At 71.5% G+C, this 26,818-nt stretch overlaps 2 protein-coding genes across 2 annotated transcripts; one reads left to right on the forward strand and one right to left on the reverse strand.

Moving 5' to 3' along the window:
• The first annotated feature begins 14,142 nt into the window (after positions 1-14,142).
• Positions 14,143-20,394, forward strand: UNC5A (unc-5 netrin receptor A). The gene is made up of 16 exons (XM_062587712.1): positions 14,143-14,152; positions 15,313-15,534; positions 15,680-15,823; positions 15,902-16,005; positions 16,104-16,284; positions 16,366-16,533; positions 16,663-16,827; positions 16,952-17,140; positions 17,864-18,157; positions 18,240-18,327; positions 18,414-18,582; positions 18,706-18,939; positions 19,135-19,284; positions 19,402-19,566; positions 19,677-19,855; positions 19,974-20,394. Exons 1-16 carry the CDS (start codon positions 14,143-14,145, stop codon positions 20,137-20,139), a joined length of 2,628 nt encoding a protein of 875 aa, XP_062443696.1. The 3' UTR covers positions 20,140-20,394.
• A 181-nt stretch (positions 20,395-20,575) lies between these two features.
• On the reverse strand, positions 20,576-26,322 carry HK3 (hexokinase 3). The gene is made up of 19 exons (XM_062587713.1): positions 25,976-26,322; positions 25,420-25,474; positions 25,186-25,348; positions 24,694-24,842; positions 24,459-24,584; positions 24,246-24,341; positions 24,065-24,164; positions 23,793-23,976; positions 23,430-23,585; positions 23,094-23,327; positions 22,688-22,992; positions 22,464-22,603; positions 22,117-22,236; positions 21,933-22,028; positions 21,675-21,774; positions 21,371-21,554; positions 21,136-21,291; positions 20,818-21,051; positions 20,576-20,732 (listed from the first exon to the last, which is right to left on the reverse strand). Exons 1-19 carry the CDS (start codon positions 26,320-26,322, stop codon positions 20,585-20,587), a joined length of 3,093 nt encoding a protein of 1,030 aa, XP_062443697.1. The 3' UTR covers positions 20,576-20,584.
• Positions 26,323-26,818: the final 496 nt, after the last annotated feature.

Below are 26,818 nucleotides of genomic sequence, written 5' to 3' on the forward strand. Positions count from 1 at the left end.
ACCAGGATGGGACAGGCCACGTGAGCATCCCTGCCTTGCCGGCTGGCGTGCTCGTGTGTACGTGAGTGTGCACACGTGGCACCCAAGGGCTGGCAGGCTGGGTGCGCTGCAGCAGGCCAGTGTCGGAGGGGATCCTCTGCTCTGTGCACACCCTCCAGCACAGCTGTGTCCCTCGGCATTCAGGGCAGCGCGTGCCTCGGTTTCCCCTCTGATGCGGCAGCGAGATGGCCTGGGATCTCCCAGGCTCAGCCCAGCAGAGGGGAGTCGCACAGGCACAAGGGGAGCTGGGGCACGTGTGCCGTGGGGTGTGCGGAGCTGGGACCAGGGGCAGTGCCAGGTGCGCTGTATGTGGAGCGGGTGCTGGGTGGAGGGGCTGCAAAGTAAGTAGTGTGGGGTGCTGTGCACTGCGGGCACAGGGTGGTGTGTGTCCACAAGCCAAATGCCCCCAGGCTCGTGGCAACGTGGCGGTTTGCCCTCTGGGTCTCCCTGCCAGCAGGGACTGCATACTGCAGAGCCACGGGTGCCCAGCGGTCCATGCCCTTGGGAGCGGTGGGTGCAGGTGGGTGCAGTGCCCTCGGAGGCTAGGGGGCCATGCCCTCGGGCTGCACCGTGCCAGGGTGGCAAGGTTACCTTGGCAAGGAGGGTGGCACACGCTGCTGTGCGCTGGCGCTGTTTATTGCCGTGCACGGGAAGCCGTAGCAGGGATTTCATTTGATTGGAAAAGTAATAGGAGCCATTTATCTCTGGCAACTTTATGGGCTCCTGCAGCCGAGCCGGGCCAGGGGCTGAAGGGTGCCCGCTGGGTGCCCCCCCCTTTGGGAACGCAACGCCTTGCATCCTTGGCCCTGCATGGGGGGTGCAGGGGGCTGCGAGGTGGGGGGCACCCAGGGCCCCTGGCAGGCACAGCGGTGGCCAGGAGCTGCCTGGTGAGCACGGCAGTGCCAGCGCTGCCCTGGCCCATCTCACGCCGGGCAGCCATCCCAGCTGGCAGCCCTGTCAAAAATTATGATTAAAAATTAATACTAATCAACAGGGAAAGGGGAATGGCAGGAGACTTGCTGCTCCCCTGCAGTGGGGGCTGCAGGTGGGGGCACAGGAGCTGTGAGGTCCAGGGGGGCAGAGCTGCGGGGCGAGGACGCCGTGCCTGGGTGGCCAGCGCAGGTGCCCTCGCCAGCAGCGGCCATGCAGCCGAGCAGCGGGCTGCTAGCCCAGGCGCCAGCGAGGACAGGTCCTGCCTCTGCCCCCAGTCCCCACGGGGCTCCCTGGGTGCTGGGCACCCATCCTGCTGCAGCCACGGGCCTGGGTGCTGCAGGGTTAAAATCCCCAAAAGAGACGGGAAAAGAAACTGCTGGCTCCGCCGCGGGGCGCGTGGGCCGGGGTAGAACAGGCAGCGCTGGCTCACCGGGGAGTGGGCAGGCGGAGCGGCTGCCGGCACTGGGGCTGTGCCCAGCCGGTGCCCGCGCCGTGACGGCGGGCTGTGATGGTGGGCCATGCCAGCGGCGGTGCCGGCGCCTCTCCGGCCCCCCGTTCCCTGCAGCACCGCCTGTGCCCACCCCGCTGTCCCCTCCATCCGCCCGGGTGCCGTGGGGATACCACAGGCCCCAGCGGATGGGATGTGGATGCACCGGGCACCTCCGGCCCCGGGACCAGCAGCCGCGTCCTGTCTCCATGGCGAGGGGTACCCGCGGCGTGCCGTTCCCATGACAACTCCCCGGAGACAGCAGCCAGCGCGGGAGACGTGGGAGGTGAGGGGCCCACGGACCCCTCGGGCTCCCCACACAGCCTGCTCTCCCCACAGCCCCCACTCTGTGTCCCGGGATTAATGGGGTCCAGCTACTGGGACACCGTGTTCAGGTCCACCGCCGGCTCCTCTCCTACACCGCCGGCAAAGCAAGACGAGGCCACTGCTTCTCTGTGTTACTGCCCCGGGAAAGCAAAGCGGCCGGGGCTGGGGGAGCAGGTGGCAGGGTGGACACCCTGGAGAGGGTGACGGGGCAGACCGGGGAGCAGCAGCAGGGCTGGACCCAGGTGTCCTGCTCCCAGCCTCGGGCTCCCTGCAGCACGGGCTAGGCAGGCAGCAGCAGCACCGGTGCAGGGTTTGCGTGGTGGGAAGGGGTTAAATGCCTGCAAGGCCATCTCAGCTGCCAGGGGTGGAGGAAGGCTGGGGAGGGGGGAGAGATGGGGACAGTGTCTCTGTGCCCCGTGCTGCAGGGAACCTGCACCTGAGAAGGGTCCCTCGCTGTCACTTCTCATCTGCGTGACGCCGGCAGCCACGCTCCTGCAACATGGATGAGCACTCTCCTTCCCCGCAGGGACAGGCTGGCACTTGCCGGCTTGGCAGAGAGGTGGGGGGGAGGAGAAAGGGGGTAGCAGGCAGGTGGGATAGGGACAGAGACCAGGACAGGGACCTGCAGGAATCGCTGCAGTGGGCTGCTCTGGAGGGCTGCAAACGGTGCCCCGCTGCTGGCAGAGCTGCCCCTGCCCTGCGCCCCTCTGGCCAGGGGTTCGTCGAGGTTTGCTCCGGTGGCCTCATGCCGTGGCCTCAGCACACCCCAGCTGGCTGGCATGTGCCTGGGGGGCCTTTTCCTCCCCCGGGTGCTCTGCCCACATGGCCCTGAGCCTCCAGCGCAGCCCCCGTGGCAGCAGCGCACCCCCAACCTCGTCAGGCACCCCCGGGTGGGCGCTGCCTGGGGGCACAGTGCAGCTGGCACCGAGCTCGGCTCTGCAGCCCGTGCCACGGCTGCCACCAGCTCGAAGGGACCAGCCCCCGTCTCCCCTTGACACAGATGCATCTGAACAGCCTACAAGGGGGGGCTCCATTAGCGCTGCCGCCTCCCCGCGGCGCGGGGACCTGCCGCTCTCCCGGCTTGGGGGGAGCAGCCGCCAGCCTGGGGCTGCCGGGGTGCAGGGCACGTGGCGGGCAGCGCCGCGCGTGCCTGCGCTTCCCCTCCTCGCGCCGTGCCCTGCGGTGACCCTGGGCACCCCCGTGTCCCCCGGCCAGAGGCTGGCGATGCTCGGGGGTTAGACCCCATCCGCCGGCAGCGACCCAACGGCTGGATGCAGGAATTGGGGAGGGCCCCCTGCCCCCCCCGCCCTGCCCCGTGGCTCTCTATGGGAAGGCTGGTGCTTCCCAGCCGGTCGATGCACCCATCGATCCCAGAGCAGCTCTGCCGGCTGCTCTCCCGCCACCCTGCTAATTAATTGCCTTTTGCCGCTGCTGCTGCGGGAGCGCAGGCTGCACCGGGCCCTCCCCTGCCCGAGCGCACGGCCCCCAGCCCCACACGCAGCCCGCAGCCCCTCAGCTGTGTGTCGGGCCTGGCGCCGGGGCCCGCGGGCAGCACGGTGGAGGGGAGGCGCAGAGCGCTGCAGCGGTGCCGGGCACTGCGGGGGGGAGGGGTGCAGGGGGGTGAGGGGGCCGCTGCAGCGGCGCTGGGGGGCACTGCCGGGAGCACGGCCCCCGCGCGGCCCCTTCACCGCCCCGGCAGCTGCCCGAGCTCCGGGCCGCTGGCTGCTCCCCGCCGCGGCCGCCCCAGCCCCGCCAGCTCCGAGCCACGCTCGGGGACGCTGCCTTTCTGCTGGGCCGTAATGAGATTTCTGCTTGGCCGCCTGGATAGAAAATCCGAGACAGAGGATGCAAAGAGCCTCCAGGAGCCGTCTGCTGCTGCCCAGCGCCGGGGCACCCACGGGTGCCCCACGGCCCGTTGCTGCCTCCCTTGGCAGCGCACCCGGCTGCACCCCTCTGTGCCGGGAAGGGCTCGAGGGCCGGCACCGGGGCCGGCCTGGCTCCCTCGCAGCCGGCCTGTTTACCAGCGCGCCAGCAGCAAATTAGGCCTCTGGAAAAGCATCGCGCGCTTCGGCGGGTGCCGGAGGCTGCGAGGAGAGGGCTGGGCCCAGCCGGGGGCTGCTGTGTATCTTAACAGAGCGCGTCCCACCCCCAGCATTACACGTACTTAATCTACTCTCGCAAATGGCTAATTTTGAAAATCCTCTTATCAGAATTAGGTCTTCAACATCCATATTTATTTACTCCCCATTTTCATAATCTGTCTGTTCCAGGGCTGGGTTGGTTCTCCGGCGCCCGGCTCTGCTTCCGAGCGCCCCAGCAGGAGCGGCGGCCGCGAGCCCCGCCGGCGCGCCCAGCCCACGGCCGTCGCCTCCCCGCGCGGGACGAGGCCGGCGATGGGCCTGCTGCGTGCCGGCCCCACGGCGCGGCGTGGCGCGGTGTGGCGTGACGTGGCGTGGTGCAGCGTGGCGTGGCGTGGCGCGGTGTGGCGTGGCACGGCGCGCCGGCGGCCAGGCTGGGCTGTGCATCGCGCGCGCTGCTTCCTCGTCAGCACCTTCTCCCTTTGCAACTCAATTAAGCAGGCAGCAGTTTTGCTAATACAATGATGTTTAATACTCCACTTCCTTAAATACCGCAAATGGATGGGGAGGAAGCGTGAGGGCGATCCATTATACATGAGCTCAAATACCTATTTGAATATTTGATGGGACTTTACCAAAGCTTGGTGCTGGCCAGCCCCACGGCAGCTCAGAGCAACGCTCCCTCTTCCGCGCCCGGCGGGGGCCAGCGCGTCGGGGGTGCTCCCCCCTCCCCGGGGAGGACGTGCCACCGTGGCGGGACCCTGCCAGCGCCCCGGCCGCGGCCGCCCCCGGAGCCGTCCCCGCTGCGCCGGCACGCAGGCGGCCGCGGAGCCGGAGCCGGAGCAGGCTCTTCCGCCCCCTCGGCGAGCGGGAGAGCGAGCGGAATTGGAAGCGATCTCCCCAATCTGTATCAATTAGCGTCTATTAACTCGTCGGCGCGCTCAGCCGCTTCCCCGGCGACGGCCCTGCCAGCGCCAGGCTGCGGGGAAGCGGGGACGGCCGGGGGCACCCGCGTGGCCGGGAGGCGACCCGCCGGGCCCCGCCGCGGCAGCCCGGCACGATGGATGGCGACAGCGGCGCGCGGCACGACGGCCGGGCGAGGCGGGGTGCCCGGGGGAGCCCAAGCCGGAGCGGGAAGCCGCACTGGTGCGGGAAGCCGGGGGCGCAGCGCGGGGAGTGGAAGGGGCTGGTGCCGCACCGGGGGACCGCCGCCGCCGCGTCCCCTCCCCGCACCGCTCCCGGCACCCCGGGCGGGCTGGGGTGCCCGGCGCTGCGGGGGGAGCCCTGCCCGCCGCTCCGCCGCCATTCCCGTGGCAGCCCCTGGTGAGCTCACGTGCGGCGGCGGCGGTGACTCCAGCAGGAGCAGATGGAGCCGAGAGGAGCAAAAAACATCCTGTCTCCACGCAAATGCCGTTCGCAGTGAGCCAGCCCGAAGCAGGGTGCTTACGTCGGCTGCAGGGCTGCTGCCCGCACCGGCCCCGTGCCGCGCACCCCCTCGCCAGCCCCGCCAGCCGTTCCCCCCGGCGGTGCCCGCGCGGGAGGCACCGGCACTCGCGGTGTGGTGACACCCCGTGCCGCGCTTGCTGCGGCGCTGCCCGGGCGCGTGGCGAGGGCCGGGCCCAGCGTCGCCGCCAGCCTCCCTGCGCACGGGGGTAGCGGGACACCCCGAGAGCCCCGGCACAGGGCAGGCGGGGGACAGGCTGGGGACAGCTCGGCGCTGGGCTCGGCCCCGCCGGGCACCGCCGGGGGCAACGCCGCAGCCTCGCGGCAGAGCTGCGCTGGCTTCGCTCCCGCTGGAGCTCCGGAAGGCGTCGGAGCATCTCGTTCGCCGTTCGGGGAGAGCCGCGAACGACGCCTGCTCTGCACGGTGCTCCGGCTCCCGCCGGGCGCCCGGCCGAGGCCCAGCCTCGCCACCCCTCGCCTGCCGCGTCCCCCCATCCCGCCGCCCCAGCACCGTGCCTCCGTGGCACCGGGGCTGGCATGCTCGTGTGCCCCCGGTGCGTGGGGACAGCTCGGGCTTCTTCAGAGCCGCAGTGGGTGCAGGGCCGGGCCCTCTTCACCCGGAGACGCCTCCCTGACCCCCTTCCAGCGCACGTAGGGCTGGGGGGTGCCAGGCTGGGTGTGGGGCACCCCCTGGGCATCATGTGGCATGGGGATGGAGGCATCCATGGGGCTCAGCGCGGAGGACAGCAGGGTGCAGCCTCGGTTCCTGCTGCCCCCCGCAAGCGAGGTGCCGCGCTGGTGCAGGGATGCAAACCGGGGCGCTGCGCCTGGGGGGGGGCGCGGCGCTGGGGCAGGGGCACGCCGGGGGGGCTGTGCCCCAGAGCGCAGCGCTGGAGGGCGGGGGGGGGGGGGAAAGGGGCCGTGCCAGCCGGGAGCCGTGCCCGGGGGTGCGGACCGGGAGGCGCCGTGCTCAGCGCGGGGGGGCCGTGCCCCACCGGTGCCGCGCTGGGGGGCGGAGGGGGCTGCGCCGGGGGGGAGGCGATGCCCAGCGGAGACGGCACCGGGGCTGCTGCCATGCTGGGGGGGGGGGCGAGTGCCGGGAGGGGGGGGCCGCGCCGGGGGGCGCGCCGGGGGCGGGGGCGCGCCGTGCCCGCGCGGCGGCGGGGGCGCGCCCAGCTGTTGCGCCGTCCCTTCGGCGGGCGGACCCAGCGCGCCGGCCGCCCGCATTGGCGGCGCCCGAGCGGAGCGGCGCGGAGCGGCGCGGCGCGGCGCGGGCGGCAGGCAGCGGCGGGGCCGGGCCGGGCCGGGCCGGGCCGGGCCGCCATGGCCCGCTGAGGGCGCCGCGCAGCGCAGCGCGGCCCGCCCTGCTCCGCTCCCTCGCGCCGCGCCGCGCCGCGCAGCGCAGCGCAGCGCTCCGCGGGGCGCGCCATGGGTGCGCGGCCGCGCCGCCGCCGGGCCCCCGCCGCCGCCGCCGCCGCCCTGCTCGCTGCCGCCCTGCTCGCCGCCGCCGCCGGTGAGTCACCGCGCCGCGGGCAGCGGGCTCCGCGCGGGGGGCCGCGGTGCCCCGCGGGGGGCGGCGGGCGGCGGCTCCCCGGCGGGCGCCGGGCAAGGTCACCGCGAGCGCGTCCCCGGCTGCGCGCCGGCCGAGCCAGAGGGTGCTGGGCGCCCACGCGGTTGCAGAGGTGCTGGGCACCCACTCGGTTGCAGACGTGCTGCGTGCCTGCCTAGCCAGAGGGTGCTGGGCGCTCACTCGGTTGCAGAGGTGCTGGGCACCCACTCAGTTGCAGACGTGCTGCGTGTCCGCCTAGCCAGAGGGTGCTGGATGCTCACTCGGTTGCAGAGGTGCTGGGCACCCACTCAGTTGCAGACGTGCTGCGTGTCCGCCTAGCCAGAGGGTGCTGGATGCTCACTCGGTTGCAGAGGTGCTGGGCATCCACTCGGCTGTAGAGGTGCTGGGTGTCTGACTAGCCAGAGAGTGCTGGATACTCGCTCAGTTGCAGAGGTGCTGGGTGCTTAAGGAGAGGGTACTGGGCACCCACTTGGTTGCAGAGGTGTTGGGTGCCCTCTCCAGCCAGTGCGTCCTCCGGGCTGCAGAGGTGCTGAGTGTCCTCTGGGGAATAGAGTGCTGGGATCTTTCCCAGGCAGGGTGCTGGGTGCACTCTCCCAGCTGCAGAGGTGCTGAGTGCCCTCCTGGGAACAGGGCGCCCTCCTGGCCATGGCGTATTGGGTGTCCTCCTGGGCAGGGCTGCTGGGTGCCCTCTTGGGCAGAGGTGCTGGGTGCCTTGCTCAGGGTGCTGAGTGCTGTCTGGCGCACGGTGTGCTGAGCAGGGTCCCTGGGGTGCCATCCCAGGCAGGGAGTGTGCACCCTGTGCCAAAGCTGGCCGCGGCACTGCCACCGCCCCCTCCTCGCACCCACGCCGTGCCGCACACGCGTGCCTGCCTGGCGCTCCCCCACGCTGCCCAGACGCTGCCTGCTGGGCCCGGTGCTCGCTGCCCGCCCCCCCCCCACCCCGCACGGCTCCTCTCCCCGCCCTGGGCACCTGGGTTCCTGCTGGCTCTGGGCATGGGTGCCTCGAGGAGGGGGTCCCTGCCCCACACATGGGGTCCCTGCCTCTGTGGATACCTGGCAGGACCTGGGGGAGGCACGTCCCCGGCTGGCCATGGCATGGGGACATGTGGGGAGGCTGGCTGCCCCCCGTGTGTCCGCAGCCGTGGGGCAGAGCATGGCGGCAGGGGTGAGCCGGCAGGGCCGGACTCCTGCTGCTCACCCCTGGGGGCTCTGGGGCAGCGGGGTGGGGGCCCGCCGCGGGGCTGGCAGCTCCTTGGCAGGTGTCACGTTAGCCTGGAAGTGGTGGCTGCAGACAAAGGACGGCGCTGGGGGATGGGAGCTGCGCCGGAGCCGGACGTGCTCTCTGCCGGGCCCCCGGCGTGCCAGCCCCCCTGCCCTCCCGCCCCAGCCTGGCTTTAGCAGGGCGAGGGGACACAGAGTCGTGGCGGGGCTGCGGCCCCGGTGCTGCTCGCCCCCACCTTGCCCGGCCTGGCGCTGCCGGTGCCCGGCGCCCGCTGCTGCTCTGAGCGTGGCCCCGGCTGCAGAGGGGCACCGCAGAGCTGACGTGGTGGGCAGCACGCTGCCTCTTCCCGGGTGCAGCCCCCCGGGGTGTTGGGGACCCCGCAGGGAGGGTGCTCCAAGTGCCGAATGGCCAGCTGGGCACATAGCGCTGCATCCGTGGTGGCCGCAGCAGAGCGGCGGGTGCACCGGGCCACCCCACGCTCACCCCCGGCCCCGTGTCCACGCTGGCAGGCCGCCCGTTCCCTGGGGAAACGGAGGCGCAAGCGGGGGATGAGGGGTCCCACAGGGGCCCCTTGCCCTGCAGCGGCAGAGCGGTGCGCCCGCTGCAGGCTGCCGGATGGGGTCCTGGTGCCCGCAGGGGCGAGGGTGAGCGGATGCCTGGGCTAGTGCTTGCCCGCAGGCAGCGGTGCGGGGCAAAGTTGCCGGAGGTGCCAGGGCTGCTGGGCGGGCAAGGGTGCCTCTTCCCTGGAGCTGAAGTCCTGCACTGATCACATCAGCACCCCTAGGGCCGCAGGGCTGGGGGCAGCGCGGGGCCGGGCTGGGCTGTGCCGTGCCGGGCGCTGAGCTGCGCAGCACCGCGGGCTCGCCTGGCTGCCTCCCGCACCGGGCTCCACGGGCAGCCCCGGCACCCTGCAGCACCCGCAGCCCGGACCCAGGCAGCTGCACGCCGCTCGGCGCCCGCAGCGGGCGGGCAGGAGGGCAGGGCGCCCGGGCAGGGCCAGTGCGCGCCACGCGGCCGGGAAGCCGCCGTGACGGCTGTCGGCCCGAGCGCGGCAGACGCAGCCTGCCCAGGGCTGTTTGTTCTGGCTCGGTGCCGCGTGGGGCTGGCACTAAATCAAACCTTGCGGAGCCTGACAGGTGCTTGCGGGAGGGGACGGTGGCGCTGGCGGTGCCGCCCGGCGCTGGGCACCCTCTCCGTGGAGCCGCCTCTTCCCGGCACTGCGGGCACCTTGCAGCCCGCGGGTCCCATCTGGAGGGCCGGCAGGGCTCGGTGCCACCCGCGGGCTGGTGCCGGTTCCCGAGGGGTGTCGCTGGCTTCAGACCGGGTGCACTGGGACCCCTTCCCCATCTTGGGCTGGCCTGGGTGCCCCTGGTGCCCGGGACCCCCTGGTGCTGCCGGGTGCTGCCGCGAGCATCCCTGGGGGTATAGGGCAGAGGCCGGCTCGTCCTCGCCCCCCAGGCAGCTGCAGGAGCCAGGGCGCGTGGGGCTTGGTTCCCCAGGACCCTCCCGGACAGCCCATGCTGCCGGGGGACATGCCGGTCACAGCCGTGTGCCTCCTGTGGGGCACGGACCCACAGCAGCATGGGGAGAGGCGACAGGGCCGGGCCTGGCAGCCCAGCCTGCCGGGGGCTTTCCTGGCCTCCCACCGGCCCCCCTCCCCGCTCCGGCCCGGGGACCCGGGGCCAAGGGTGACCTTGACGCTGCTCCCAGCGGGGACGCAGCTGAGTCGGAGCGTTTGGTCTTTGCTGTCAATTAAAGGAGAGCCACAAAATCCGCTCGGCTGCAGCCGTGGCACACGGTGCTGAGCGGCCTCGCCACGCTGTCCCCGTGCCAGGCTGGGCTGGAGGAGCCCTCCGGGTCCCCGTCGAAGCGGGGCTGGTTCAGGACCCCCTGCCCCGTGCTCTGGTGCCGCGTCGGGCCGGCACGGCTTGGCTCGGCCCCTGCCAGCAGCCTGGGGACGGGGCACTGTGGGGGCTCTGCATTGGGTCCAGCTGCGGGCAGAGCCGTGGGGCAGCATGCCATGGGGCTGAGAGAAGCCTGGCTCCGGGGGTTGCCTGGGCAGGCTGGCAGGGACTTGGCACCCCATTGCCCCCCAAAGCATGGGGGAGGGCAGCCCAGCTCCGGGCTTGGGCACGGGCCGGGCCGGGCAGCCCCCGGAGCGGGCGCTGGGGCGGTGCAGGGGTGCCGCGTGCGGGAGCGGTGACGCGGCTCGCACATGCTAATTGCATGTAATGGGGAGAGCATTACCAGCTAAAATCCGTAATTAGGCAGCTCCATTGCGATGCAAGCCCGCCCGGCTAATTCATTCATAACAATCGCGGGCTTAATCAGCGCCCAGACGCTGCCACGCGCTCGCCGGGAGACGGCACCTTCTGGCCCTGCCGGCCCCACGGTGGCCTATGTCCGTGGGGCAGGACGCCTGGGCCCAGCCGCCGGCTGGTTTTCAGGGACATGGGGGCAGGCAGGGAGTGCAGGCAGGGCTGCGGCACCCCGGGCACGTGCCCCTCGCGCGCGGCCGCCCGCCCCGGAGCACGGGGGATGCGTCGGCAGCCCCGTCACCGCGCCGGCTCCGCGTGCCCGGGGCTCGCCACGTGCTGGACCGGCCGGGGGCCAGGCGGCGTGCCCCGGCGCTGCCGTCTACTCCGCTGGCTCCCTGCCCGGTGGGGCTGCCACTGCGCGCCGGCACCTCCACGCCTGCCCGCACAGTGCTGCCGAGTGCGGCTTCGGCACCCGCTGCTGCCTGTGGCAACAGGCCCAGGAGGGCCCTCGTGCACCCTGGGGTGCTGGGGACCTTGGTGCGCCGGGCAGGTGGCCAAGCCCGATGCAGGGGGTGCATTTGATCCAGGTGAGCTTTGGAGCAGGGTGAGCAGCTGGGCAGTGCCAGGGCGATGCCACAGGCCCTGGGCAGGGGCCGGCAGGAGCTTGCGCCTGGGCTGGGGTGTCTCGGGGGGCTCTGGAGCCGGGCAGCGCGGGGAGCAAGCCGGGAGTCGCCGGCGGCTCGCGCGGCTCCTCCGGGCCAGCCTTCCCAGCGGGATGTTTCTGTGCTCAAAGGCTCAAAAGAATTTTTGATGAAGCGAATTGTGCCAGTTCCCTCCTCCGTGCCGTGCCGAGAACAAAGTGCCGGCGCCGGAGCCCTCCTGCTGCTCGTGCTGCTCCCGGCCCCGGCATCGCCCTGGCCCGCGCCGTGTGGCGCGGTCGGTGCTGGCAGGCACGGCCGGGACCCACAGGCTCCCCCTGGGTGCCGGGCACGGTGGGATCGACGCCCTCCGACCCGCGGTGCCTGGTTCCCTCGTTCAGGCCAGCCCAATCAGCAGCAATTATTGCTTTAATTACCTGCTGTCGGGGTGCGGGCCGGGTGCTTCTAAAGCACGATAAAATCTTTCATTTTAATGGAGTGCCAGGCCTGGCGCAGGCCACGATTTATGGGGCTCCAGCTGGGGACTTAATTTGCCGCCTGGAAAGCCTGCAGCGGCTCGGGGAGGTCCCCGGAGCGGGGCGCAGCCCGCGGCGCGGGGCCCCAGCGCGGGGCAGGGTGCCGCTGGCTGCCCCGGGCTGCGGTGCTGGGAGCGCGGCCGGGGGCAGAGGGACGAGCTCGGTGCCCTCCCGCTGCCCGCTGCCCGCCGCCGAGGACGGCCGGTCTCCGCGCAGCGCCCGGCCGCGCGGCAGCTCTCGGGACGGATCCGAGGCGTCGGAGAGCAGCTCTCCAGCTGCAAACAGCTGCTTGCTCCGCGCTCGTGGTGCAGCTGCGCCCGAGCGGGAGCGCGCTGGCGTGCCGCTCTGTGCCGGGGGCCGGGCCTGCAGCGGGGCACGTGGCTCGGCCGGAGCGGAGCGCGGCCTTGGCAGGGCCGTGCCCCCGGCGAGCCGAGGCCGTGCGCCGTAGGACGCCAAGCGCAGCGCGCCCTGCGAGCGCGGCCCCCGCGCCGGCCCTGCGCGTGCTCGGGCACCCTCGTGCGGGCCGGGTGCTGCCAGGACCCTCACCCGTTCAAGGGGGCTGGTGCAGCCGCCCTCCCCTGCGGCCTCCTGCTGCCCGGCACGTCCTTGCTGGGACGGGGACGGGGACGGGGATGGAGCGAGCCGGCGGCACGCGGCTGCTGCCGGCGAGGGGTGCGGGGCCCCGCTGCGGGCGCACGGCGGGCCGGGCAGCGTCTCCTCGCCAAGAGCGCGCTGACCTTCCCGGCGTCTCCGCGCGCGGCCGCAACAGGCTGCGGGGGCCCCGCTGGCACCGGCGCTGCGGCTCGGCACCGCCGCGGACGCTCGGCGCGGGGGCCGGGGTGCAGGAGGAGCCCCTCGGGCACCAGGCTGGGCCCTGCGCTCCTGCCAGCCCCCCAGCACGCTGCCCCCTCGTTGGGCCTGCCAGCACGCTCGTTAGCCCCCGCGGCCGGGGGATAATTGATAATAAAGCTCTGTTTAACGCACTGGGTTTACTGGCGGTGATTTATCGGCGCTGGTAGTGAGCCGCGCTGCCGATGGCCCGTTCCGCTGCCGAGACAGCGGCTGTGGGGACCGTGCCCCCCGCCACAGTGCCGGGGGCCTGGGGGGTGAGCGGCACCCGGCGCCCCGCCGTCCCCCCCCCGCCCCCCTCCTCCCCGAAGTTGGGCTCCTCCGTTTGCCAAGGTGACATAAGCATCTCGCCTGTTTCCATGGCAACGCAGCGGCAGGTGAGCGGCGAGGCTGAGCTGAGCAGTGTGGGCCCGGCACAGCGCGGTGCGTGGGGTGCTCGTGGGGTGCGGGGCGCCCGCAGCGGGGGGGGGTGGCCACGGCATATAGGGGTGCCTGCAGTGCTGGGGTGCATGGGGCGCCCACAGCGTGTGGCACACCAGAGTTTGGGGTGCCCACAGCACGCTGGGCACCCACGACGCATGGGGCGCGAGAGGTGCCTGCGGTGCGCAAGTGCCAGCAGCGTTTGGGATACCCGCAGCGCCGTGCATTCCTGCAGGGTGTTGGATACCCGCCAGGCGTCGAGTGTCCACGGTGCACAGGACAACCATGGTGCACGGGGCGCCAGCCGTGCAAGGGGTGCTTGTGGTGCATGGGGTGTGCATGGTTTGTGGGGTGCCCGTGGTGCACGGGATGCCAGCCGTGCAAGGGGTGCTCGTGGTGCACGGGGTGTGCATGGTTTGTGGGGTGCCTGTGGTGCACGGGCGCCAGCCGTGCAAGGGGTGCTCGTGGTGCACGGGGTGTGCATAGTTTGTGGGGTGCACAGGGTGCCAGCCATGCAAGGGGTGCTCGTGGTGCACAGGGTGTGCATAGTTTGTGGGGTGCCTGTGGTGCACGGGCGCCAGCCGTGCAAGGGGTGCTCGTGGTGCACAGGGTGTGCATAGTTTGTGGGGTGCACAGGGTGCCAGCCATGCAAGGGGTGCTCGTGGTGCACAGGGTGTGCATAGTTTGTGGGGTGCCTGTGGTGCACGGGCGCCAGCCGTGCAAGGGGTGCTCGTGGTGCACAGGGTGTGCATAGTTTGTGGGGTGCACAGGGTGCCAGCCATGCAAGGGGTGCTCGTGGTGCACAGGGTGTGCATAGTTTGTGGGGTGCCTGTGGTGCACGGGCGCCAGCCGTGCAAGGGGTGCTCGTGGTGCACAGGGTGTGCATAGTTTGTGGGGTGCACAGGGTGCCAGCCATGCAAGGGGTGCTCGTGGTGCACGGGGTGTGCATAGTTTGTGGGGTGCCCGTGGTGCATGGGGTGCCAGCCGTGCAAGGGGTGCTCGTGGTGCACGGCGTGTGCATAGTTTGTGGGGTGCACAGGGTGCCAGCTGTGCTAGGGGTGCTCGTGGTGCACGGGGTGCGTGTGCACGGGTCACATGCTGCACGTGGGGTGGCCGCGGTGCGTGGGGCACCCACACTGCAGGGCGCGCACCCCAGACTCGTTTGCTGCCGTGGCCTGCCCCGGCGGGCGGCTGAGGCCGAGGTGCACGGTGCTGCGCTTCGGTGGGTGGCTCAGGGTGCCCAGGTTGCTTGGTGCCGGGCTGCACCCGCGGCGGGTCCTGGCTCGCCGGGTCCGTGGCTCTCGCAGCCCCGGGCTTCCCCGCACCCCTGCGCTCAGCCGCGATGGCTAAACGTGCAGCTCGGAGCCGGCCGCACTCGTTCCACGTGTGATCAACGGGCAGGTCTCCGGAGAGCCGCCGTGCCGCTGGCGCGGCGTGCCGGCCCCCGGCGGCCCGGGCACAGGCTGTTTTGCTGCCGTGCAGAGGCAGCCCGGCTAGCGAATAAATAAAGCCTTGGGCGACGGACTGCGTCTGTGCCGGTCCGCAGGCTGCCGGCAGCAGCGTGCCGGGGGCGGGCGCGGGCGGCGGGCGCTGCGCCGGGCCCTGCGCCGGGCGTCCGCGCCGCGGCGGGCCCTGCGCGCGTGGGCGACCGCAGCGCCTGGCCGCGCCGGCGCCCCGGGCTGCGCCTGGGAGGGGTGGTTAAAGCAGTGAAATATGAACCGCCGTTACATCCCGGACAGGGGTTTTAATTAAATTAATTGCCGGCGACGTTGTAAAAGTGCTGATGGGGTAATAACCGGCGCGTTATGGCGGCCGTTTATCTTCCCCGCGTAAATTAGCTGCCGCAGCGCGCCGGGTGCCCGCCGGCCGGCCCGGCGGGTCGCAGCCGGGCTCGCGGGCGCCCCGGCCCACGGGGGCTGGCCGCCGGCGGGGAGCAGCGGGCCCGGCCCCCCGGCACCGTGCCCCCGCGCCCGGGGGCTGCCCGGGGGGGCTGCAGGCACCACGGAGTCGGGGGGGGGGGGCCATCGCGGGGTTGGCTCGGGGCGGGGGGGGGGTGCGTGGTTGCCAAACGAAGACACTTAATTACTGCGCGTTGCATTCCGTTTAATTGCTTATTAAATCCTAACCAGCCTATTAGCAGCAGCAATTACAGCTTCATTCAGTGACACAGTCGCTATTTTATCGTTTGCTAATCAAATGCTTATTTAGGGCCCCGTTCCGCTAACGCGTCGCGCAGCAGGCGCCGGACCGCCCGGGCCCGGCTCCGGCACGGCCGCGGCCCCGGGACGCCGCGGGGGCGGCCGGTCCTCGTGCCCCCGGAGGGACGGGGGTGCCGGGCCGCGGCGGGGGCAGCGACGTCCCTCGCTGGTCGCGCTGCGTTTCCCTTCCATCAGCGCTGAGCGCGGACGCGAGGGATCGGCGCTGCCGGGGCAGCGGGGCCGGGGGCGCCGGGCGGGTGGGGGGCACCGGGCGCGTGCCCGCGGACGTGGCCGAGCCGCCCGTGTCCCGGCAGGTGCTCAGCCGAGCGCGACGGCGGCCGCCCCCGCGCCCGGCGCGGCGCCGGACCTGCTGCCCCGCTTCCTGCTGGAGCCCGCGGACGTCTACATCGTGAAGAACAAGCCGGTGAGCCTGGCCTGCCGGGCCAGCCCCGCCACCCAGATCTACTTCAAGTGCAACGGGGAGTGGGTGCACCAGGGCGACCACGTCACGCAGCACAGCACCGACCGCGGCACCGGTGAGCGCCGCCGCGCCCGCCGCCCGGCCCCGCGCGGTCCCTCTCCCGGCCGGCCGCGCTCCCGCTGCGCCCCGCGCGCCGCCAGCGGGGCTCTTCCCCCGCGCGCCGCCGCGGCTGGCGCTGACGGGCCCCTTCCCGGCTCCAGGGCTGCCCGTGATGGAGGTCCGCATCGACATCTCCCGCCAGCAAGTGGAGAAGGTCTTCGGCCTGGAGGAGTACTGGTGCCAGTGCGTGGCCTGGAGCTCCTCCGGCACCACCAAGAGCCAGAAGGCCTTCGTGCGCATCGCCTGTGAGCGCGGCGGGCGGAGGCGGGCGGCGCCGCGCGGGGACGCCCGCGGCCGGCCCCGCTCACCCGCTGCCTCCCCAGATCTCCGCAAGAACTTCGAGCAGGAGCCCGCCGCCAGGGAGGTCTCCATCGAGCAGGGCATCGTGCTGCCGTGCCGGCCCCCCGAGGGTGTCCCCCCCGCCGAGGTGAGCCGCGGGGGCGCCCCGACGGGGGGTGGGGGGGGTCGCCCGCGGGGGTACGGGGGGTGTGGGGGGTCCCGGTGACGTTCCCCGCGCCCCCGCAGGTGGAGTGGCTCCGCAACGAGGAGCTGGTGGACCCGGCGCTGGACGCCAACGTCTACGTGACGCCGGAGCACAGCCTGGTGGTGCGGCAGGCCCGCCTGGCCGACACCGCCAACTACACCTGCGTGGCCAAAAACATCGTGGCCCGCCGCCGCAGCGCCTCCGCGGCCGTCACCGTCTACGGTAGGGGGGGAGCCGGCGTCCCGCCCCGGCGCCGCCCGCCCCGCGGGGACGGCGCCGCTCACGGCTCCCCTCCCGCCCCAGTGAACGGCGGCTGGTCGACGTGGGCGCAGTGGTCGGCCTGCAGCACCAGCTGCGGACGGGGCTGGCAGAAGCGGAGCCGGACGTGCACCAACCCCACGCCCCTCAACGGCGGCGCTTTCTGCGAGGGCCAAAACGTGCAGAAAAGCGCCTGCACCACCCTGTGCCCAGGTACCCGCCGGGCGCCGCGCCGCGGGGCGCAGCCCTCCCCGCCGCGTCGCCCTCCGGCCCTCGGCACGCCGGGGGGGCGGTGGGGCAGGGGGGGCCCGGCCCGGCGCTGACCGCCCCCCGCGCCCGCAGTGGACGGCGCGTGGTCGGAGTGGAGCAAGTGGTCGGCGTGCGGCGCCGAGTGCACGCGCTGGCGGAGCCGCGAGTGCTCGGAGCCCGCCCCGCGCAACGGCGGCCGGCAGTGCCGCGGCGCCGAGCTCGACACCCGCAACTGCACCTCCGAGCTCTGCAGCCACGGTGAGTGCCGCCGCGCCGTGGGGCGGGGGGGGGGGGGTGGCTTTGGGGGGGAGGGGGTGGTTCGCCGGGCCGTTTCGGCCACGGCGGAGGGGCGCGTGTGGCTCTCACGCCCTGCCGCCGGCAGCCGCCTCGGGCGCCGAGGACGTGGCGCTGTACGTGGGGCTGGTCGCCGTGGCCGTGTGCCTGGTGCTGCTGCTGCTCGTGGGGGTGCTGGTGTACTGCCGCAAGAAGGAGGGCCTGGACTCCGACGTGGCCGACTCCTCCATCCTCACCGCCGGCTTCCAGCCCGTCAGCATCAAGCCCAGCAAGGCGGGTGAGCGAGGGCTGCGCCGCCGCCCCCGTGCCGGCGGGGCTCTCCCGGCCGGCTGCGCCCCGCGGCGTCCCCGGCCACGGCTCAGGGCTCTGTGCGCCTTGGCCTGGGTATGGACCCTGCCCTGTGGGGTCCCGGGCCTTGGGGAGGGGGCTCTGACATAAAGGGCCCATGAGTAGGGGGTCTCTGGTCCTACAGGGTGCCTGACCCTGGGTCGGGGCTTTCTGCCCCATGGGGTCCCTGGCCCTGGGAAGCGTCCTGTAGGGTCCTTCACCCTGGGTGTGGGCTCTGCTTTCTGGGGTCCCTGGCCCTGGGTAGGGGACTCTGCCGTAGAGGATCCTGAACAGAGCCTCTGTGCCCCATAGGATGCGTGTCCCAGGTCAGGGCTTTGGGCCCCATAGGATGCCTGTCCTGGGTCAGGGCTTTGGGCCCCATGGGATGCCTGGCACTGGGCAGGGGTTCTGTGCCCTATAGGGTTCCTGGCTGTGGGTTGGGGGCTGGCTGCAGAGGGTCCATGGCCTCAAGCAGGGGCTCAGTACCTCATGGGGTCCGTGGCCCAGGTAGGGGCTTGGTGCCCCATGGGCCCCTAGGGGTGGCCATGCCCCTGGGACATCCCTGACCCTGGGCAGGGGCTCTGTGCTCCCGGGTCCCCAAGGTGAGGGCTCTCCTGGCCCTGTGGTGCCCCGTCCGAGGGCTCTGGCACCACGGCCCGCTCTGTGCCCGCAGACAACCTGCTCACCATCCAGCCCGACCTCAGCAGCACCACCATGACCTACCAGGGCTCGCTGTGCCCGCGCCAGGACGGCCCCGCCAAGCTCCAGCTGCCCAACGGGCACCTGCTGAGCCCGCTGGGCGCCGGGCGGCACACGCTGCATCACAGCTCGCCCGTGGCCGAAGGCGCCGACTTCGTGGCCCGTCTCTCCACCCAGAGCTACTTCCGCTCCCTGCCCCGCGGCACCACCAACATGGCCTACGGCACCTTCAATTTCTTGGGGGGGCGGCTCATGATCCCCAACACAGGTACGACGGGGCGGGCAGGGCGACGCGGGGTGCATGGGGCTGCGCGTCGCCGCGGGGCTCAGCCCGCTGCCCGCGCCCGCAGGGATCAGCTTGCTCATCCCGCCCGATGCCATCCCGCGCGGCAAGATCTACGAGGTCTACCTGACGCTGCACAAGCAGGAGGAGGTGAGGTAGGTGCCACGGCCGGGGCTGGCGCGGTGCCGGCGGCGGGGCCCGCACCGTGCCGGTCCCGCTCACCGCTCTCCTGCCGCCGCAGACTGCCCCTCGCCGGCTGCCAGACACTGCTGAGCCCCATCGTCAGCTGCGGCCCCCCGGGCGTCCTCCTCACCCGGCCCGCCATCCTGGCCATGGGCCACTGCGTGGAGGCCAGCGCTGAGAACTGGAGCATCCGGCTCAAGAAGCAATCGTGCGAGGGCACGTGGGAGGTAGGTGCCTGCTGGGGTGATGCCATTCCCCCCCCCCCCCAACCGAGGGTTCGCAGGGTGCAAGCGGAGCCGGCCGGGTCGCCGTGCCCGGGCTGGGGCTGCATCTCTCGCTGCGTGCCGCAGGACGTGCTGCAGCTGGGCGTGGAGCCGTGCTCGGAGCTGTACTACTGCCAGCTCGAGGCGCAGGCCTGCTACATCTTCACGGAGCAGCTGGGGCGCTTCGCCCTGGTCGGGGAGTCCCTCAGCATGGCGGCCTCCAAGCGCCTCAAGCTGGTCCTGTTCGCGCCGGCCGCCTGCCCCTCGCTGGAGTACAACATCCGGGTGTACTGCCTCAGCGACACCCAGGATGTGCTCAAGGTACCGCCGCGCGGGCTGCCCGCCTCCAGCCCCGGCTGCGACGTGGCTGCCTTGTGCCCTGGCCTCTGGGTGCCTCGGGGCTGCGGTCACGGCTCGGGCTCAGGGTGCCACGGGGCTGGTTCCCAGTGCAGACCCGGGTGCAGGGCTCGCGCCCCGGGCTCAGGGTGCCTGGGTCACCTGCACCCATGCTGGTAGGAGGTGATCCAGCTGGAGAAGCAGATGGGGGGGCAGCTGATCGGAGCCCCCCGGGTGCTGCACTTCAAGGACAGCTACCACAACCTGCGGCTCTCCATCCACGACATGCCCAGCTCCCTCTGGAAGAGCAAGCTCCTGGCTAGCTACCAGGTAAGGAGCCCAGCTGGCCCTCAGCTCCGGTGCCCCACGGTCCTGCTCCCTGGCGCAGGAGCCTGTGTCCATGGTGGGAGGACCCTGCTGCCGTTAGCGCACGTGTCCTCGCCGCAGGAGATCCCCTTCTACCACATCTGGAGCGGGCTGCAGCCCTACCTGCACTGCACCTTCACCCTGGAGCGCCTCAGCCCCAGCACCTGCGAGCTGGCCTGCAAGATCTGGATCTGGCAGGTGGAGGGCGACGGGCAGAGCTTCACCATCAACTTCAACATCGCCAAGGTGAGTCAAGCTTCACCATCAACTTCAATATCGCCAAGGGCAGGGCTATGAGCCTGGGCGCTGGGACCGGTGGGCCCCACGCTGGGCTCACCCCCACGGCGCTCCCCCAGGACACGAGGTTCTCCGACTGGCTGGTCCCCGATGGCGAGGTGGGCTCCCCGGCCCTGGTGGGCCCCAGTGCCTTCAAGATCCCCTTCCTCATCCGCCAGAAGATCATCAGCAGCCTGGACACGCCATGCGCCCGCGGGGCCGACTGGCGGACGCTGGCCCAGAAACTCAACCTTGACAGGTAACTGCTGGCGGGGCCGGCACCAGCGCCGGGGCGGGGGGACGCAGCCAGGGCTTCTGCCCCCACCGGCCGGGCGGCCGCCACCGGCCCCCTAACGCCGTTCCCTCCTGCCCCGCAGCCATCTCAGCTTCTTCGCCTCCAAGCCCAGCCCCACGGCCATGATCCTCAACCTGTGGGAAGCCCGGCACTTCCCCAACGGCAACCTCTCGCAGCTGGCGGCCGCCGTGGCCGAGGTGGGCAAGCAGGACGGCGGCCTCTTCTCCGTGTCCGAGGCCGAGTGCTGAGGGTGGGGGGGGCCGGGCCCGGCCCCCCGCCCCCCGTGCAGCCCCTCTCCGGGAGACCGCGGCCGGCCGCGGGGCAGGCCCAGAGCCAAAGAGGAGTGGCGGCGGTGGCAACGGGGCCGGGGCCGGGGCGGGGGGCCGTGGGGCGGGCGCTGGGTGTGCGTGGGGCGTGCGGTACCGTCGTGCTGTCTCCGTGTGGGGCCGGGCGGCCCCGGGCCCCGTGCCGTGTTGTGTAAAGACCGTTTTTTTAATTCTGTATTAAGTGCATTCAAGTATTTACACTTGGCCTTATGTACATAGCGGTGCCGCGGGCGGGCGGGGGCCAGGGGGTGGCGGGGGCCGGCGGACGTGAATGTAAATAAATTCGATATATATATTGCTACGTGGGGCTCTGCCCGGCCGTGCGCTGCGCCCAGGCAAAGCGCTTTATTGGGGGGGAAGGTGGCGGCTACGGCGGTCCCTGCGCGCGGGCCGCCCGGCAGTGCACGGCGGCCACCAGCGCCGCCCCTTTGCCCGAGCCGTCCTCCGACTGCAGGAAGGTGACGGTGCAGTTGGGTGCCAGGTCTCGCAGCGTCCGCTGGAGGTGCTGGGAGAAGCTGCGGGGGCGGCAGAGGAGGGTGAGCGGCCCCAGGGCGGCCGGCTGAGCTCCCGCGGGCGCCTGCCGCTGCCCGCCCCGCTCACCACGGGTGCATCTTGTAGAGGGTGCCGTCCACCCCCACCGTCACCGCCAACTGGGCCAGGCCCCGGCTCTCCCGCATCTTCTCCACCACGGCAGCCAGGCCGGCGGCGCAGAGCTGGGCTGCCCGCAGGGACACGGCCTGGCACACCTCCCGCACCAGCACGCTGTCCTCGAAGCTGGCGTCGAGCTCCAGGTCCCGCAGGACCCCACACACCTGCCGCAGGGCCAGCCCATCGCTGCCGGCGCAACGCGGGCCCCCGTTAGTGCCACCAGCCTGCGACAAGCCTCCCCCCTGCCCCGTCCACAGCTCCAGCACTCACATCTCGATGGTGGAAAGGAACTTGGTCTGGAAGATGTCCCTGGTCTGGAGCTTGGGCGAGGGCTTGCCCCGGAACAGGATGTGTTTCTCCACCAGCGCCAGCAAGATGTAGCGCACGATCTCACCCAGGTACATGCCGCTGATGAGCTTCTCAAACCTGCCGGCAGACAGCCTGAGCCAGGCACAGCCAGCCCCCCCCACCCTGGGGAGACCTCCGCATGAGGGCCCTCACCCACCTCTGCTTGCCCGGGTTGATGGTTTTCTCGTCCACCAGCCGGTCGAAGTCGGTGAAGATGTCGTCCAGGCAGCCGTTGTCCCCGAAGGCCCCCCATTCCATGTTGATGCACATGCGGCCCTGCTCCCCCTCAGCAGTGCCTACGTTCTGCATCTCCTCCATGTAGCAGGCGTTGGTCCCTGTGCCTGCGGGCACAACGCTGCCATCAGCCTTCGCTCGGCACGGCCGTGCCCAGAGGGCAGGGGGGCAACAGTGGGGATGTGATGCCCCTCCAGTCCACGTGCAGGCGCAGGGGTAGCGCTCACCCACGATGAGGCCGATCTCGCAGCTGGGGTCGTCATAGCCGCAAGACATCATAGTGCCCACGGTGTCGTTCACGACAGCCACCACATCCAGCCCACAGTGCTGCAAAGCGAGTGGTGGGGAATGCGTGTGGCTTAGGGGCACCCAGCTCCTGGGAATGGCACCACACTGGGTGGCCCTGGGGCTCAGCAGGGGTGGGGAGGGAGAAGGTGCCAGGTCCCCATCCCCGTGCATGGCAGCCCTGCGCTGGCTGGTCCTACCTGTTTGCGCTGGGCAGCCTCCCGCAGCATCTGCACCACGTCCTTCCCCACGCAGCCCGAGGCGCTGAAGCCTTTGGTCCAGCTCAGCAGCACTGCCTGGAAGAGAGATGGGAGCAGGAGCCAGGCCACCACAGTGAGGCCCGGGGCCTCCCTGGCCGATGTGAGGCTGAAGTGGCCCCCTCACCTTGTCCAGGCCCAGCTGCTGGCAGGGGAAGGAGAAGGTGAAGCCGAGCGGCAGGACCTGCCCCGTCAGGCCCTGCTTCTTCTGGAAGTCCATGATGCAGTCAATGATGTGGTCGAAGAGCTGTTGGGGGAGAGCAGACGCTGTGAGCCAGGCCCGGACACGAGGCCAGCAGCCACGCAGTGGCAAGGTGCTCACCCAGCTCCTGCAGCACCAGTGGCACCCTGCTCCCCTGCGATGGGGTGAGGTGCGACCCCTGCCCCACCCCGTCCCCCGCCATCCATGGGGTGCTTGTTGTGCATCGCCAGCGGGGCCGGGAGCAGCCCAGCCAGCCCCACCAGGTGCCTCACCGCCTCGCCGGTGCCCTGCATCACGGGCAGCGGGATGGCGTAGATCTCGCTGGCCATGCTGACGCCATCCTGCGTCACGTGCACCACCAGCACACGGAAGTTGGTGCCCCCCAGGTCCAGCGCCAGGAAATCACCTCTCTCTGTGGGGAGCCAGTGTGGGGTGTCAATGGGACCGCAGCGCCCCACTGCCATCCTGGTTCCCGTGCCCCCGCCCCGGCCCTCACCGGTGCCATCCGGTGTACCGCGGACGTAGGTGGGCAGCATTCGGACAGAAGACTGAGCGTTGGTCTCACGGTCCAGGCCCAGCTCCATCTCACGCCGCATCAGTGCCTGGACGCGCTGCAGGTCGGCGGGGCCAAGCCGCAGCGGGGCCAGCAGCTGGTCCACCTCGCGGCGCTGGGCTGCCAGGCGGAGTGCCACCGCCGTCACCACGGCGGCCCCCCGCCCAGCCCCGTCCGCTGAGGGCACCAGCGTGGCCAGGCACTCCGGAGCCAGCAGCTTGGTGACACGCTGCAGAATCTCCCCAAACCTGCGGGAACAGGAGGACAGCGAGGGTTGGGCTCCTTGCATCCTGATGGGGATGGGGTGGCCACCAGCTCTGCAGTGGGAGGGTCCCGCGTGCCACCTCACCTGGCATGCCCCCGATACACGGCGCCGTCCACCCCCACGTTGGCTTTCAGCCGTTCCAGCTCCCGGCTCTGGCACATGTAGCTGAGGATGGCAGCCAGCCCCGCGGCACAGAGCCCCGCGGCACGGGTCACCACCGCCCGGCAGACCTGCTGCACGTGGCAGCAGTCCTGCTCGCTTGGTGCCAGCCCCAGCGCCTGCAGGGTGGCCCGTGCTGTGGCCAGGCCTGCCTCGTCGCTGCAACACAGAGCATGGTGCTGGCTCCTGCTCCTGGCTGGCTGCCATGAACCTGTCACCTCGTTGTGCACCCGCAGCAGCCCCCACCCCCGAGACACTCACTCGATGATCTCCAGAACCTGCTGGGTCTTGAAGGCATCCTTGGTCCCCAGGATGGTGGCACCACCTCCGCTGAAAAGCGCTCCCTCTGCAGCCAGCTTGGCCAGCACGTGCCGGACAATCTCCCCCAAGTACATACTGCCGATGAGCTTCTCAAATCTGTGCAAAGTCCCCCATGGGTGTCAGCACCCATAGTCCCCACTTCCCCAGCATGACCACCCTCGCTCATGGCCAGCATTGCCCCAGCACCCTCCTGGCCCTGTGAGAGCACCCGAGAGCATTGCAGAGGCCGTTTGCTCATTTTTGTGAGCCTCAGGGCTAGGCGAGCACCCAGGGAGCCTGCACTTTCTGAGGAGGGTGTTGCACCTCTTCTCCCCAGGCCTGGTGGACTCCTGGTCCACACACTGGTCGTAGGGGGTCAGCACGTCGCTCAGGGCACCGTCATCCCCGAAGGAGCCCCACTCGGTGTTGACACACATCCGTCCGCTGGTCTCCTCTGCCATCTCCACGTGCCGCCCTTCGGCCATGAAGCAACTGTTGGTGCCCACGTCTGCAGGGAGCCAGGCAGAGGGAGGTGAGCACTTGCGTGGGGCCCCCCAGCACACACCAAGCCAGCCTGTGGGGTGTCTGCAGCTCACCAATGACCAGGCCAACTTCACAGGACATCCCATCCATGCTGCAGCTCATCATGGTGCCCACCGTGTTGTTCATCAGGGCGACAACGTCCACGGGGTAGTGCTGGCCGGAAGCAGAGTGAGAGCCACGTCAGCCCCTCGGCGGGGGGCAGCGCCTGGCCATGCCCCTGGCCCAGCTCCCCACCTCCTGCTTGTTGATGGCTGCCTGCAGCAGCTGCACGACGTCCTGCCCCTCCACCTCGCTGCAGCAGAAGCCCTTGGACCAGGCGATGAGCTCGCCCTGGGGAAGCACGGCTGAGCCGTTGGTCCCCAGTGCCGGGCTGGCTTCACGCCCCACTGTGAGAGTGCTGGGGGGGAGCCAGCCCTCGGCGGGCGGCCCCGGGGGTGCCTCACTCGCCTGGTCCAGCCGCGTCTGCCTGCAGCTGAAAGGGAAGACGAAGCCCAAGGGGAGGCGTTGCTGGGGGGCGCCGGGGCAGACGCTGTCCAGGAACTGGCACAGGCACTGCGCCATGAAGTCGAAGAGCTGCGAAGGCACGGTCGGCGGTTACTGCCGCTGGCCCTTTGTGGTGCCCCAGCACCAGCCCCAAGCTCTGGTGCAGCCGCAGCCACCGTCCCCGCAGCCCTCCCCGTACCGCTTCCCCCTTGCCCTGCGTGATGTCCTCCGGCATGTTGAAGAGCTGGTCCTTCAGCTGGGGGCTCTGGTTCCCATCACCCGGCAGGGTCACCCACAGGGTCCGCACGTGGCTCCGGCGCAGCTCCACCACCAGGAAGTCGCCCTTTTCTGCCGGGGAGCAGAGGTGGCATCAAATCCCCCTCAGCCCCAGATCTCCTCCTTACGCGTCCCAGTCGGAGCCGCTCGCCCCCAGGAAGGCAGCGATTCCCAACCTGGGACCGCTGCAGGGGCTGGAGAACCAGCTCCTGGCCTCTGCCTATGGCAAGGCTCTGCCCCATGGCAGCGGGGTCCAGGGGAGCCCGTGCTGGGGCGGCTTTTGGCATCATAACGAGCAGGAGCTAGCACGAGGCGGGGGCTCCCATTGCACCAGTCTCTGGTGGCCCCGTCCCCAGAGGCGAGCGCACGGCTGCGGGGGGCAGAGCAACTCGTCTCCCCTGCCGGGCTGCTTTACCGGTGCCGTCAGGCGTGGAGCAGATGTAGGTGGGCAGCATCCGCACGGTGGCCTGCGCGTGTGTCTGCCGGCTCAGCCCCTTGGCCATGGCCTCCAGCATGCGGCCCTTCACCCCCTGCAGCGTCTCCAGCGAGGCGGTCAGCTCCAGCAGGGCTTGTTGCACCTGGGGGCGGTTCGTTAGGGCCGGTGCGGGGTTCACCTTGCCCCAGGCGCCGCGGCAGGGAGCCGCCTTACCGGCGTGAGGGCAGGAGCCTCTTCGCAGCGGCCCAGCTGTAGGTTCTCCTGGGGCCTGGGTGGTGGGAGGTGGCCCGTCACCCAGCTGAGCTCCAGCCAGCAGGACACAGGCCAAGGGCTGGGGCACTCGCCTAGACAGCTCTGCACGTGGGGCGCTGGCGCCTGGCCCTGCCCCACCACCTCCCCCCTGCTCTGCAGGGCCAGGAGCGCTGTCGCTTCCTGACCTCCTTCCCCCACGAGCCTAACCCAGGAGCTGCTGGCACCGTCACGGCCCAGCGCTGCGGGAGAAGGGGGCTGCCCACGTCTCCCCCCTGCGAGGAGGGGGCCGGAGGCTGCTCTGCCTCCAGGGAGGGGAGGTGCACAAGCACGAGGGGAGCTGCTCGCGCCCTGCTCGCGCCCTCTCCCCGGCGCTAACAGCAGCTTCCCCTCACGAGGCGCCTGGCTTTGCCCACCTAAGGCCACGCCAGCGCCGGGGGCAGCACCCAGCTGCAGGAGCACCTCACGCCTCAGCCCCACGGGCCCCTCGGCTGCAGGCCCCGTGGACCCGACCCCTCACCGGTTCAAGGAGCGGGCCGGGGGCACCCAGCTCCTCTCGTCGTGGACCACCACCAGGCCCCGCGGGAGCAGGAGGATGACGTTGGTGGTGAGGGTGGCCGGGCCGCGGCCCCGGGAGGCCCTCGCCTCCCCGCCACGCTGGCCGGACGGGGGCTGGCCGCCGCCCCCAGGGCCGTGGGGAGCAGGGTGGGACATGGCTCCTGCGGCCGGGGGCGGGGGACCAGGCCCGGTGGCGGGGGGCCGGTGGATGGCAGGGTGCTGGGCCCAGCGCCCGGGGACCGTTGCCAGCACCAACGCCGTTGCCGTGGTAACAGATGCGGAGCCCCCAGGGATGTCCTGCCACGCCATTGGCCAGGACGCCGTGCCGCGGGCCCCGGCGGTGACCAATGGGGCGGCCCGTTGCTGCTCAGGATGCCCCCCCGGGCGCCCCACGCCCATCCCCGGGGCACCACCCGGGCCCGGCTTCGCCCCAGCTTCGCCCCGCCGGCGCAGGGACCCGACCCCAAGCCGGCGTGGCCTATTTCCAGGCCAATTTGCATTCGGCTGCGTTTCCAATTAACGCTTTTAAATCTGAGCCCAAATTTTAATTAGCTCAGCGTCAACTTGTCCCATTAATTACGCAGGCACATTAATGAGCGGCCGCCCCCCCCCCCCCCCACTGAGGGGCTCCACGGCAGGAGGCGAGGCTGCTCCCCGGGTAAGCGGCAGGCTGGCCCGGGAAGCCACGTGGCTGCAGCAGGGTCCCTGCAACGCAGCGCCTGGAGGGAGGCCGCGTCGCCCCCCTGCCCGAGGGGCTCCGGGCACCGGCAGGTCTCAGCCCGCACCGAGTACTCCACACCCCTGA

The sequence above is a fragment of the Rhea pennata genome, chromosome 14 (assembly GCF_028389875.1).
Source record: "Rhea pennata isolate bPtePen1 chromosome 14, bPtePen1.pri, whole genome shotgun sequence".
NCBI classification, from domain to species: domain Eukaryota; kingdom Metazoa; phylum Chordata; class Aves; order Rheiformes; family Rheidae; genus Rhea; species Rhea pennata.

Bases quoted from the DNA above. Each gene is read 5' to 3' on its own strand.
- UNC5A (XM_062587712.1), top strand. The intron at 16,285-16,365 runs GTAGGGGGGGAG...CTCCCGCCCCAG, and splicing joins CGCGGCCGTCACCGTCTACG to TGAACGGCGGCTGGTCGACG. The intron at 17,141-17,863 runs GTGAGCGAGGGC...CTGTGCCCGCAG, and splicing joins CATCAAGCCCAGCAAGGCGG to ACAACCTGCTCACCATCCAG.
- HK3 (XM_062587713.1), bottom strand. From the start codon at position 26,322: ATGGCGTGGCAGGACATCCCTGGGGGCTCCGCATCTGTTACCACGGCA. The intron at 22,604-22,687 runs GTGAGGGCCGGG...GGCTCCCCACAG, and splicing joins CGGTACACCGGATGGCACCG to AGAGAGGTGATTTCCTGGCG. The intron at 21,292-21,370 runs GTGGGTGAGGGC...GTCTGCCGGCAG, and splicing joins ATCAACCCGGGCAAGCAGAG to GTTTGAGAAGCTCATCAGCG.